General features: G+C 42.2%; 1 protein-coding gene across 1 annotated transcript; it reads left to right on the top strand.

Annotated features, from left to right (window-relative positions):
• Positions 1-2,563: 2,563 nt before the first annotated feature.
• On the top strand, positions 2,564-10,943 carry LOC311238875 (uncharacterized protein; the record flags this gene model as incomplete). The annotated part of the gene is made up of 2 exons (XM_084327074.1): positions 2,564-2,816; positions 7,740-10,943. 2 exons carry the CDS (start codon positions 2,564-2,566, stop codon positions 8,759-8,761), a joined length of 1,275 nt encoding a protein of 424 aa, XP_084183200.1. The 3' UTR covers positions 8,762-10,943.
• Positions 10,944-15,200: the final 4,257 nt, after the last annotated feature.

Consider the following 15,200-nt stretch of genomic DNA (forward strand, 5'->3'; position numbering starts at 1 on the left):
TAAAGGACTAATGGACTAAAAGAAAGTTCTACTTTACTTGCGCCCTATTTATATGCACGGTGAACAAATAGTACCATTCGTATTTCGGTAGCCGTATTCCTACGCGGAACCGGGGCTAGTTGGGACATGTTCGTCGGCACTATTGAACTTGACTCAAGGGGCCTGTCTGCTGGCGCCAGGTTTTTGTCCAATGAGAGAATGAACTATTATGGGCTGTAGTAGACTAAAGGGATATTCAGTGTATATGTACAAAGAATATACAAGGGATATCAAACGATATACAAATACTATTAAATATATATCCATAAATAAATATATATATTCGGTTTAATCTGATCCTTCACAACAGTAGGCTCGCGTGATGCAATATGATTTCAGATCGCTAAAAAAATTTAAATTCAGAGAAAAGCCGTGACGTGGCTTTCAACGTCACTATCGTAAACCCGAGATTAGCCGTGAGTGGCGCTCAAAGTGTTAAGAACACACGCGACTACAACTACAAGCCTCAGTCAATAAGCATCATGAGTATTCGCGCTGCGTAATCATCAGCGGGATGCCATGCACGTAGCATGGTCTAAAGCCTACAAGGTTTTGATCCCCCCATGATCCCCCTCTGGAATGTTGAATTTAAATGCAAATGCAAGCAATTGCGTGATGCCGACAGACTGCTGTAAATGTGCGGTCAGTTTTAAGAGGTTAAAACATTAATGGAAGATGAATAGATCTGGAGGCCAGGGCTACATTTTTTTTTTTTTTTTTTTTAATAATTCAACCTGCTTTATTGTAATATACAACTTGAGAAAACTGATTTGATCTGCTGCGTACTAGAGGGGCTTGCAGCTCAATAACCATTTGTATGCAGTTATGGTGTTATTATGAGTTTTAATAAAATCATGGAACATAATTGTTTGTCCATGTACTGTTATTCAGCAGTAGGCTATTATGAGAACATTTTATTTGTTAGATTGGACATTTTGATTAATTATATCAAGCGGGGAACTGAGAAATTTGGTACTATTGATGAATGAAGTTATTTCAGAACTATTGAGTAACGGACAAATGAATGAATGACACAAAATGCAATAATAATTCAAGGACCCGAAGTCGCTGACAATAGGCAGAGAAACATAGTAAAACAAAGAAGCAAAAAAGAAAGATAAGACCACGGGGGAAACAGGGGAAAGCAGCATGAGATAACATGGAAACATAGAGCGACAGTAACAAACATCAATCAGGTTGGAGGGGGGTGGGGAGAGGTTGAAGGCTAGGGAGAACAGGTGGGATTTGAAGGTGGAGAGTGTGGGGGAGTCTCTGATGGACTGAGGGAGGGAATTCCAGAGTCGTGGTGCAGTGCGAGAGAAGGCCCAATCACCAAAGTTATGCCATATTGTGTGTGTGTCCGCTCCTCTGTTAAAACCCTCTGAAGTCTAGCCGATTATGCTCCTCCTCCTTAAGAAATTTCACATTTTTTTTTATATACATCATATGAAACTACAGGTTCATACCTTCAAAATAAGCCATCAATTATAAAATTCGAGACGATAGTTTTTAATCAATGTCTTATGAAACATTCTGGTACAATCCTTACCAATTTGCAGCAGCAGGGTCTGAAATAATTCAGAGAGAGAGAGAGACCCGGCCGGCCCCGCCTCTCGCTCTCGCTCTCTCTCTCTCGCTTGCGCGCACAGGGAGGGGCAGGGGGAGGAGGAAGGAGGGGGGAAGGACACGTGGCACAGCAGGAGAGAGGACATTGGACGAGAGGACAGGGGAAGGGATTTGCAAGGGTGAGGGACAGGATCGCTGCATGAGGCTAGTTAAGGCTTCATTACTTGGATAAAATTGTGAAGTTGATTTATGAGTGCTGTAATTTTCTCTTTGACTGTGTGTCTGTGATTAGTGGTGTTGGAGGTTGTGGCTCACTGCCCTCCATCTATATAAGGCTCAGGCAGATGGGTACATTGCACCACTCCTCCGTAAGCCTATAACCATGTCTGGAATATGTTATCTGATCAAATGGGGCCGCCAGTCTCCCAATTCCTGGATGGATGGTGTACGATTTAGCTCAACGCAGGCCGCTTCTAGGAATAGATTCAATTTCGAGGAGGACTTGGAGATCATACTAAGGATACATGGTATCGAGAGATGGTGTTATTCCAACGAGATAAATAGACACAAAATGTATCACACACATGTCGTCATCGATGGTACCGACTGTTCAGCATCTTATCTGTCTAGTTTCAAGAAGGATCTCAATGCTCTGGTGGCAAACCATTGGGAGTTTCCAGGAGATGAGGTGGACATGCCATTCAGTCCCCAGAAGGTGTCATCAAAGAGGGACAGTGGGGGTGCCATCAAGATGTATGATTTCCTCCCCTTTGTCATTGGGTATTTCCTAGAAAAGCAGGAAGTACCCTTTACGGGCCGTGGACTGGACGACCCTTGTATTGACCCATCCACCAATAAGAAGACGACATTCAAGTGTGAATGTAGCGCGGCTACACAACTGTTACTAAATGGGGCCCGCTTGGCTAGTACTTCCGACCTTTTGCCATTTGGCCAAGTCATGTTACGGACGCTCTCCAGAGATGAATTACAATCAAGGAACGACATTTTCCTGTCCAAACAGGGTAACTACTTCAGGACATCAGTGGAGGAATGTGTCGCAAAAGGGGTTGTGTGCCAAGAGGACATCCGAAAGTTCCTACCATCCATTTACCTCAACAGCATGGCTAGAGGGCAGTATGTCCTCAATAATATAATCCAGGCCTCTAAGATCGAGATCATAGAGAAGAAGGCGGCCTCTGACTATCTCATGGGTACATGGAATATAGGCAGCCCACCCCTATGGGAAAAGTTGCCCTGGCCGAATGTCCTAGCTGATATCATTAAGTATCAGGGGTATGATGTTGACTACTTCTGCCATGTATTACACCTCTGGTCTAGGAAGGAAATGGGGAAATGTAATACACTTGCCATATGGGGTGTGGCCAATGCAGGGAAAACAATGTTTCAAAAGGCCATGTCCTTGGTAGTACCACTATGTGCATCAGTGAGTAAGCAGAGCGAGACCTTTCCATTCAATGATTGTGACAACAGTCTGATGATTATATGGGAAGAAGGCCTTATGAGGGGGTCTGTGGTCGAGCAGTGCAAAGGGATCATGGAAGGTAGTAATACCTGGGTTGATGTGAAGGGAAAGGGTGGGTGTATGGTCAGGCCTACGCCAGTCCTCATGACCACCAACTTTGATACAAGTATTGTGACAAATGGCAACACGACAACCCATGCTTACAGGGGGCCGTTGCATGCTAGAATGACACAATACCACTTTGAAAAACCAGTGATATTCGACACCCCGGCATTCCCCTACGCCTATCCCACAGACATCAAGTTAAGGCTCGCTATCATAGAGTTATATCTGTGGGGCGGTTATGCTAAGTGTAACACACAATCCTCACAGAGAGCCATAATCCTCTGATGAAAAAAAGGCATCATAGAAACCATGGGTAATAGCATTGGAAGTGCATGTATTGACGCCGATGCAATACCGGCACACAATTACCTAGGAACATATAGTTCTGTGGCCAATGAAGAACCTGTGACTCTATATGAAGCCGAGCATGATATAAGAGATAGTAAGTACCTTAAGTATGGCATTATACCCTATATATCTATTATTAATAACGCAGACATCATACAAAACGACTACGTGGTGAGGCAGTGGGCCAAGAGGGAGTTGCAATATATCAGATTCCTCAATCATGGTATCTTGGAATCGGAATGGATCTTACCCAGGACAATACCTGCCGTGAAGGTACAGATGTTATTGACATTGGCCCGGGATCGGCCAGGGGACATGTAGGCGACCCATCTGGAGGTGGGTGTGCAATATCACATTTACAACCCCTATGGCCTCATTGACAGTGCCAGGATGACTAACAGTCTGTTCCCATTTGTCATGACATGATACCAGATGAAATATGACACCGTCAAGGTCGAATGGAAAACTATCAACCAACAGAGTACCATGATAATCGAAGACCGGACACCATTGATGATGAATGTAACAGTCTGATATCATTATATCGTAATAAAGAAATATTGACACATTGTATTTGTCTGTATTTTATTATGCCATAAAATCGAGCCTACGCCTCACATTCCTCCTCATAGTTCTAACAGCTGGAATAACAGGTGGGAACCAATCTTCAATATCAGTAGAGTCATCATCTTCGATATAGACCACACCCATGTCAGTAGAAGTTGTAGGTCTCATCACAACAGCAGGCAGCACGTCTACATGAGAAAGAATAGAAGGACAACAAGACGGTCTCAGTCCCAGTCCCATTTCCACATCATACACCCATCTACTCTCCCGGGTGTAGGCCTTCACGGTACCAGATATAGGACAGGGACGTACATACCAATATGCTTGCCTATATTGCCAATCATGCTTCTTGTATCCATAACTCTTCTTCCTCGATTTCCCTCTGTATTGGCTATTGTTGTCAGACCCAGAGTCATCATGATACGAACAGTCCTTAGGTACATCATACTTTATCCTGACCTTTTCGATCCGTTGAACCTCTGCCATGTCGGTGAATGCATCCAGGTGTGTGATGGTCACCCGTTCTGCCAATATGCCCAGGGCAGTCTCTACGGTCTTCTTGCCACAGAAGAACTTTGTCTGTGTCCACTTAAAACGGGAAGGTGGAAGGTGAGATTGCGTTGCCCCATCCTGTTCATCTTCAGAGTCAATATCAAGGATTTCCCATTCACCTCCCCATTTCCCCACGATCAAGGTCCTCATGTCCGCAGACTTTTCCTTACGATCTGTCTCATTATCAGGAACGTAGCTGAACAGATAGGAGCAAGAGCGGAGTTTGTCTGTGGTAGTAGACATGGCTATGGTGCAGTGTGTTCATAATCAATACGTGGAGCTTATATAGGCCATGTCAGTGGATCATAGAGAGAGGGGTAAGTAGTAGAAGACAGCTGCAATATTCCATAACCTAATCACAGACTGTCTTCAGTGAGCCATAACCTCCAACACCACTAATCACACACACACCGTCAAAGAGAAAATTACAGCACTCATAAATCAACTTCACAATTTTATCCAAGTAATGAAGCCTTAACTAGCCTCATGCAGCGATCCTGTCCCTCACCCTTGCAAATCCCTCCCCCTGTCCTCTCGTCCAATGTCCTCTCTCCTGCTGTGCCACGTGTCCTTCCCCCCTCCTTCCTCCTCCCCCTGCCCCTCTCTGTGCGTGCAAGCGAGAGAGAGAGCGAGAGGCGGGGCCGGCCGGCCATAGATTGATGGGGGGGCAGGGCCCTGCCCCCCCCCCCCCCCCATCAATCTATCGGCCGGCCCCGCCTCTCGCTCTCTCTCTCTCGCCCTCTCTCTCTCACTTGCGCGCACAAGGAGGGGCAGGGGGAGGAGGAAGGAGGGGGGAAGGACACGTGGCACAGCAGGAGAGAGGACATTGGACGAGAGGACAGGGGAAGGGATTTGCAAGGGTGAGGGACAGGATTGCTGCATGAGGCTAGTTAAGGCTTCATTACTTGGATAAAATTGTGAAGTTGATTTATGTGTGTACGCCCTCTGACGTAGATCCTCTCTCTCTCTCTGTCTATCTCTGTCTATCTCTGTCTATCTCTGTCTATCTCTGTCTCTCTCTCTCTGTCTCTCTGTCTCTCTCTGTCTATCTCTGTATCTCTGTCTCTCTTTCTCTCTCTCTCTCTCTCTCTCTCTCTCTCTCTCTCTCTCTCTCTCTGTGTCTCTGTCTATCTCTGTCTCTGTCTCTGATAGGCTAATAGGCTACTAGACTAATAGGCTAATAGGATGCTCGTGCTTACGTAACACCCTCTGTCCTAACGTTGAACTCAATAGTATGGATGACAGTCAAAGACACTACATACTCTGACGGGTCAAAGGTCAGTACAGTACCGTCTATCCCTTTACGGTGTGTCTGTGCGTCCGTGTGTGTTTGTGTCGGGATGTCATACACCTATACTGTCAGCAGGTCAAAGAGGGACACTTAGAATCCATGTGCGTCCGTCCTTATTATAATTATAGTATGGCTCAGTGAGCATCGTACGTTTCCTGACCACGTCTTGCAGAGGGGGAGAGCTCTCTCTTTTTCTCTCTTTCTTCCATTTTATATAAACCTATATTATCCACAGCTCTCTATATTGTTATCTTTCTCTCGCTCTATTTAATGTATATCCATTATCATTCTATCTCTATTCCTCCCTACTGTATCTAGCCTGTCTATTACAGAGGTGAACTTAATATATGCACTACCTACAATAAAGAGCTGAGGATATGCGTCATTGACTGGACGAAATTTGCAATTGTGTTGTGAAATTGTCATGTTTTCCTCGCTCTCCCCCTCTGCAAGACGTGGTCAGGAGACGTACGATGCTCACTGAGACAGACTATAATTATAATAAGGACGGACACCCATGTATTTTTACGTGTCCCTCTTTGACCTGCTGACAGTATAGGCTTATGACATCTCGACACAAACACACACGGACGCACAGACACACACACACACCGTAAAGGGATAGACGGTACTGTACTGACCTTTGACCAGTCAGAGTATGTAGTGTCTTTGACTGTCATCCATACTGTTGAGAGAGATCTGTTTTCAAGCCTCGTCAATATAGCCCCCCCATCTTTCCTCACTAATGGAACTGTGCCGCAGAGTGACATTAGAACGTTAGCTGCTAAGCTGCGCTAAAGCAAGTCTCCTCTCAGCCTCCTTAGCCAAATTGAAATGCCAAAACTATTATGGCAAGGTCTGTGAACAAGTGGAGAAAAACTCAGTACAATTAAACACTATGCAACGACCACTGCAAACGTTGAGTGAATCGTCAAGTAGCGTTAACGTCATTGCTACTGCTGTGACTAGCTGCTCTGTCTACCGGTCACAAGGTATGAAGGTATAGTCAAAATCCATACCGTTTATACCGTCCACCCCTAGTCTGTAGTAAGAAACATGAGCATCACGTTCTGTTCAATGTTGCTTCCAAATAAAAAGAGAAAATGCCTTTAATTTGTATTTAGTTTAAACTCTGGATTATTCAAAAGTAGTAATGGATTATGTGGTTATTTTGTAGACCAATGTTTCATCCAATTTACAGAACATACTATATTGTGATATATATTGTTACAGATATATGAAATGTCCCATAGCGTGATGTAATATTTTATCCATAAGGTGACACTTAAGCTGTCATAACCTGACACTAAAGGGGCTTTAGTCCTGGACTAAATTAAACTGACCTTAACCATAGCCATGATGTAACCACTCCTGCTCCAGAAACTGTTGACTAACTGGTGCTTGAAACAAAGTGGTTTAAGTCTAGAACTGTAGACGACTCTGGACTACACTGTTCTTAAACTATAAAACCAAGATACATACCATTATAAACCTCTTACATAGAAACTAAAGCTGAATAAAATAACCAATTATCTTTCTCTCCTTCCACTCTTCTCCATCACTATCTCCATCCAGATAGCTGTCCTGTCAGGCCTGGGAAGAAACCAAGAGGCTTGGATGGAAGAAAAGGTCTCTGCTGTGACCAGTGTGGAAAAAGCTTAAGTTCAAAGCGCAATCTCAATAAACACCAACGCAGTCACACAAGAGAGAAGCCCTACTCCTGTGACCAGTGTGGACAGGGCTTTACTCTGCAACATAAGCTGCAAACGCACCAGAGAATTCACACAGGAGAGAAGCCCTACTCCTGTGACCAGTGTGGGAAGAGCTTTAGTCGACTGGGTCATCTGAAATCACACCAGAGAATTCACACAGGAGAGAAGCCCTACTCCTGTGACCAGTGTGAGAAGAGCTTTAGTCAACTGGTTAGTCTGCAAAGACACCAGAGAATTCACACAGGAGAGAAGTCCTACTCCTGTGACCAGTGTTGGAAGAGCTTTAGTCATAAAAATCATCTGCAATCACACCAGAGAATTCACACAGGAGAGAAGCCCTACTCCTGTGACCAGTGTGGGAAGAGCTTTAGTCGACTGAGTCATCTGAAATCACACCAGAGAAGTCACACAGGAGAGAAGCCTTACTCCTGTGACCAGTGTGGACAGGTCTTTACTCTGCAACATAGTCTGCAAACGCACCAGAGAATTCACACAGGAGAGAAGCCCTACTCCTGTGGCCAGTGTGGGAAGAGCTTTAGTCAGTCAGGTAATCTGCATACACACCAGAGAATTCACACAGGAGAGAAGCCCTACTCCTGTGACCAGTGTGCGAAGAGCTTTAGTCGACTGAGTAATCTGCAATCACACCAGAGAATTCACACAGGATGGAAGCCCTACTTTTGCGACCAGTGTGGACGGGGCTTTACTACACAAAAGAGTCTGCAAATGCACCTGAGAATTCACACAGGAGAGAAGCCCTACTTTTGCGACCAGTGTGGAAAGAGCTTTCGTCATCCGAAGAGTCTGCAAACGCACCTGAGAATTCACACAGGAGAGAAGCCCTACTCCTGTGGCCAGTGTGGACAGGCCTTTACTACGCAACTGAGTCTGCAAACGCACCTGAGAATTCACACAGGAGAGAAGCCCTACTTTTGCGACCAGTGTGGAAAGAGCTTTACTACGCAACAGAGTCTGCAAAGGCACCTGAGAATTCACACAGGAGAGAAGCCCTACTTTTGCGACCAGTGTGGAAAGAGCTTTCGTCATCCGAAGAGTCTGCAAACGCACCTGAGAATTCACACAGGAGAGAAGCCCTAATTTTGCGACCAGTGTGGAAAGAGCGTTCGTCATCTGATTAGTCTGCAATCACACCAGAGAAATCACACAGGATGGAAGCCTCCTTCTGTGAGCAATGTGGGAAGAGCTTTAGGACAAGTACACATCTTCTGATTCATCAGCAAATCCATACAGCAGAGAAGCCACATCATTGTGGTCTGTGTGAGAAGAGATGTAGTAAATTAGAATATTCGAGAAAACATGCCAAAATCCACTTGGGAGAAAAGATTCAGTGAAATGTCAAACCTGTCAATTCATCTGCACATTTTATTTTTTTAAACTTACATTTTTATTTGCAGTTTTTAAACATCAAAGACAATATAGTTACAGACAAAATTATAAAGACATAATATCAAAAAACAAATAAAAGGGGGACAAAATAAATAAAAAGGAGTGACATGGGTTCATCGGTCCATCCATTGTTTATTTACATTTCAATTTATTTTCTTGTTTCCTTTTCATTCTTCTGTGATGTTGTTTCCTTTCTTCCTATATTCCTCCCACTTTTCCCATTTTGATTCGAATTTCTCCTCTTGTAGCCTCAGCATATGTGTGATTCTCTCCATTTCCTGTATCCCCTCTATTATCTCTATCCATTTTTCCTTCATCTGTGTTTCTACCCTGTACCACAGTTTAGTCAATACTTTCTTGGCTGCTACTAATAGTATCTTAATCAGATATTTGTCTTCTCCCTGTATTTCTTTCTGTGTCAAGTTCCCTAGGTATAGTACTTGGCCTGTCTGGGGTATTTCATATCCCACTATTTCATTTATTATCCCTCCTATCTCTTCCCAATAGTTTCTTATTTTCTGACATTCCCAGAATATGTGTGTGTGGTTCGCTACTTCTTGCCCACATTTTCTCCAACGTGGCTTCTGTGTTGGCATGTAATTGCCCTGTATTTCTGGTGTTATAAAGAATTCTATTGTGTTTTTCCACCCAAACTCCCTCCATATCCTTGATCCTGTGGTTGATTGTTGTATCTTACATGTGTTATACCATTCTTCCTCTGTTATCTCTGTTTCTAATTCCTTCCACTTTTCTTTTATATACAAGGTTGTAATTTCCTTGATGGCCATTATTGCCTGATATAGTGCTGATATAACCCTTCCCCTTCCTTCCTTCATATGTTATCTGCACATTCTTAGAGTAGAGAAACCTGCTGTAGCCAGTGTTGGAAGAGTTCCACTCATAAAATTATATCTATATAAAGATAATCTCTTTATAGATCTGTCAAAAGAGTTTGATACAAGTGCTTCACGGCAGTACAAATAGATATAAAATTAGCATAACATAGACGCAATGCAGAGAATATGAAGAAGGTAAAAGCAATGCAGGTAACAATATAAATAGTAACTCAATATTCTTCCCCATTAGACGGTTATGAAACACTTTGAAGTTACTTCATCTGTCCATTTTGATTGATTATACTGTCATTAATTTAGTTCCATTGTATATGTTTGTTTGTTTTTGCATTTCTTGTATTTAGTTAATCCTGTTCTACAGTCATCCACAGTATTTAGTTAATCCTGTTCTACAGTCATCATAGTATTTAGTTAATCCTGTTCTACAGTCATCCATAGTATTTTGTTAATCCTGTTCTACAGTCATCCATAGTATTTTGTTAATCCTGTTCTACAGTCATCCACAGTATTTTGCGCTGCACTTGTGTCATTATGAATCTTTGTTCAACAGACTATAACTTTAAAATATACTGTGCTACTAGAGCGCCAGGGTTTCTCTAATTTGAATGCTAATTATACCACTAGTTCAGACGTCTCGTTACATTCCAACAAGTGCCAACATGTCCTGATAATGCTATGAATCGTAAGCTAGCGACACTGCTACACCTGTCCATCTTACAGAGAAGAAGGCATGAAATAGGTTTTTTTATGGTTGAACTGTGGTATAATAGCAATAACATGCTTGAGGTTGTGTATCACAGTACTGCACTACCTCATTGCTGTGCATTAAAATGTCGTTTTAAAGATGTCGTACTACCTGTATTATGTTTGAGTTATTCTATTGTTTGCAACATTTTGGATAAAATGGTCAATTCTGTTCGTTTTTTGGTTTTTAATCTTTTTTTAATTTTATTCTTTTATTTTATTTTGAACAGACAAAAAAAGTAACACACCTACAGTGTGTACTTTTTCACAAAAGAAATCACCCCCCTTTCCCCTCAATCACCCCGCTCGGATCAAAATAAAAATAGAAATAAATCTGTCTGTTCAGATGTCAGTTCTGTTCTTACTTCATTTCTTAATTAATTTCACTTCAAGTTGCTTCTTGGAGATTATGATGATGTTAAATGAGACAATAAATACTTTTTTGTACTTTATATTAATGATATTGTTTCATATTTGAATGACTGACTGACGACGTTTTGGATAAGATGTGATTTATAGACATGCTGCAGCTTTAACTCTTAACACTTTAATCGCCAATGACGAGTTTAGGCGTCATTCCTAGCCATGCTCATTCCGCCGAAGACGCCGTAACTCGTCTTTGATATCAATATTTCAAAAATCTGTGATCGGAATCATGTTTCCCCTCCGGAGCCCTTGACACACCGTGCTGATCTCCTCTCAACCCTCTAGCGGTTCAAGAGCGCCATCTGGTGGCCGATCGGCAGATCGAAACCGGATATCACCCTTTGACCCGGCAGGACTCACTCCATATGGAGACTCCGTCTTCACACAGTGAACATCGATCGGTGGAAATAACTCGAAAAAACAACATGATTTGGACGTATATACTATTATACAACCTGGAAATAGATCGGGCATTTCAACATCCCATAATCGAAAACTGTCTACTCCACGCTGATCGCCCAACGGCCCGAGGAGACTGGGGTGAGTTTTAGCGTGTAGTATTACCGTGTTCGATATAAACTGCTATGATGAACATATGACCCACATTAGATGAATGGTATAACGTTGCCCACGGAATTATAAGCGCCCCCTCGCCCATCCGGTCAACATCAGATGACGTGTAGTAACTTCCAGAACCACGTCCAGTTGAAATGTATTATCTGGCACAGATCGCTATCAAACTGTATTTCATCATCAATATAATGCATTTGGGGCTATAGATCACGTTCTGGAGAAAGCTGCAGAAAGAGATGAAAACATACTTATACTTTAGACCATATTTTAGTATGAATATGTGAATGAAAAAGTTTAACGTTGCTACACCATGAACAATACATATAGGACATTGAATGGGCCCTAATAATGGCAATCTAGCAATATAATTTAAAAAGTTATAGCCCTGCAAAGAAGGGGACTTTCTCCATAGACAAATAGAGCTGGCGAGGGATGGTAAATTATGAATTTAACCCATGGCGATCAAAGTGTTAACCCGCTGGACATCATTCTGCCCTCCGATTTATTATTGGTGACCGATATGATGCCAACACTGTGTCCTTTATGATATATATGATACCCACCACTGTGTCCTTTATGATATATATGATACCCACCACTGTGTCCTTTATGATATATATGATACCCACCACTGTGTCCTTTATGATATAATATGATACCCACCACTGTGTCCTTTATGATATATATGATACCCACCACTGTGTCCTTTATGATATATGATACCCACCACTGTGTCCTTTATGATATATATGATACCCACCACTGTGTCCTTTATGATATATGATACCCACCACTGTGTCCTTTATGATATATATGATACCCACCACTGTGTCCTTTATGATATATGATACCCACCACTGTGTCCTTTATGATATATATGATACCCACCACTGTGTACTTTATGATATATATGATACCCACCACTGTGTCCTTTATGATATATATGATACCCAACACTGTGTCCTTTATGATATATATGATACCCACCACTGTGTCCTTTATGATATATATGATACCCACCACTGTGTCCTTTATGATATATATGATACCCACCACTGTGTCCTTTATGATATATATGATACCCACCACTATGTCCTTTATATATATATGATACCCACCACTATGTCCTTTATGATATATATGATACCCACCACTATGTCCTTTATATATATGATACCCACCACTGTGTCCTTTATGATATATATGATACCCACCACTATGTCCTTTATATATATGATACCCACCACTGTGTCCTTTATGATATATATGATACCCACCACTGTGTCCTTTATGATATATATGATACCCACCACTGTGTCCTTTATGATATAATATGATACCCACCACTGTGTCCTTTATGATATAATATGATACCCACCACTATGTCCTTTATATATATGATACCCACCACTGTGTCCTTTATATATATGATACCCACCACTGTGTCATTTATGATATATATGATACCACCACTGTGGTATCACATTAATTAATACTTAAATTATATAATGGAGAATATCCACATTACCAATCATGCTTAACATTGAAAACAACATAAAATAAATAATATCAGTATCCATAATGTAGTACAAAAGAAAACAGCTTAGCATCCAGAAGATTGACAATAGTTACCTCCCCTTTCATATTTTTGGTAATATTTGTTTCTTTAAAGGGGAGATGAAGCATAGCGATAAACACATAGTCATAGCATCAAATTAGTATTTAGATAAACCACAGAAAAAATCACGTTATAAAAATAAGGCATTTCTAAGAAAAAACTATTTGTAATGTCCATTTATGTAGCATTTATGAACATGTGTGCCGTCATTTTGTTGCTGACGTCACGGTGTTGGTTTGGTGTATACACTGCTGGTTAGCTGCCTATAGTGCCTATAGTTTGGTCAGTCAAATGTTGCCTACCAAACAACGGGACCGCGGTGGTTCTTTTTGTATTGCTCCTGGCTGTTCAAACTAATTTTACCGTGTGAAAGAGAGAGGAAAGTTGGTTAATTTCCACAAACTACCAGTGAAAACAACAGTGTTGTTGGCACGCTGGCTCAGGCTGGCTGCACTCAGGCGGCGCGATCTCAGGCTGGCTGCACTCAGGCGGCGCGATCAGCCTGTTGGACAGAGAAGGAGGATCTGCAGCGAACACTTCATTGCCTCGGATTATGTTGTTGGGAGTGGGAGGTTTGTCCAGAAGACCACTAATCAGCTGAAGCCTGATGCGGTTCCCTCGGTCTTCGACAGACAGACCGGCGCAGGCAGTTCAGCGTCGCGGAGCATTCAGCCTGCTGGCTACCTAGCTCCACTTCAACCAGCCGAGCGTCGGGAGCTCCAGCAGCTTGTCGATGTGCTAATAGCCTCGGCAAGCTAACGTACAATTACTCAAGTACTTTACACCCCTGAACATGGGCCCTCTGGCTGCTGACGGCTGCTCTACCTCCTGAGCCACTGCCGCTCGTATGTAGGGCATGTAGTACAATGTTGTTCAGACTCATCTGTGCTATATGTCGTTTCACCGACTTGATTGATTGAAAACTTTATTAACAGATTGCAGAATGGGTACAATACAGTACGGTTCAATACACACAATTGTTAAGGGGATGCAGACCAGAGAAAGACTTTCGTCTTGTTTACATCAGGGCAGGGGCGTCAATTTGGTATGGCAAGGTATGGCACTCGCCATACCTTGGCAAATAAAAATGTAAAAAAAAAAAAAAATTACAATTTTTTATGTTGATTTAGAATTCGAATGTCAACATTATGAACGAAGCTTCGAACTATTCGGTACAGCCCTAGCATGTTTTGATATTGTCAATTATCTCACTTTTATTAGGTGACTTTTACTGTGACTAACTGAAATATGCCCCAAAAAAAAGGAAAATGGACATAGGGAAGTTTTTTTGATCAAAGGGCAGCAGAGACAAGTGATACAGGAACACAGGTAAGGTCTGGCTTAGTGATTATAACAGTGCAGTTCAGCATTCAGTAACCCATACTTTTTGTGAATGTGTTTTTGATACTACATTCTGTTGAACACACACCTCAAAACCGTACCTAAGGAAAATTGGCTCAATTGCAAGAAAAGTAATAGACAGTTATGATATTACATTCTGCATAATTCGTATGCAAAATATTGTGGTTCCCTGCTTTAGTCTGTTGACACATTTCTATACTAAAAATGCTTGTGTAGTCCTGTGTCATACCTAAATGTCATATAACTGAATTGTATAGAAACAACTCACCAAAAGAGTGACTATTGCACAACTGATTTGACAAAAGAAATCCACCAATCCACCATCCCTTCACCCCCCCCCCCCCCCCCTCCTCGCCATACCTTGCCTTTTACTGAAATGACGCCACTGCATCAGGGTCCCCCATTTTCAATTCATCATATTTGATGAACCTCGATATAGAACTTTGAACACAACAAGAGCGAGAGAGAGCAAGAGAGGAGAGAGTGAGTGTGAGAGAGAGAGAAAGCAAGAGGAGAGAATGAGAGTAAATGAGACTGTGTGTGTTTGAGAGAA

The sequence above is a fragment of the Notolepis coatsorum genome, assembly GCF_963971535.1.
Source record: "Notolepis coatsorum genome assembly, chromosome: 13".
Taxonomy (NCBI): Eukaryota; Metazoa; Chordata; class Actinopteri; order Aulopiformes; family Paralepididae; genus Notolepis; species Notolepis coatsorum.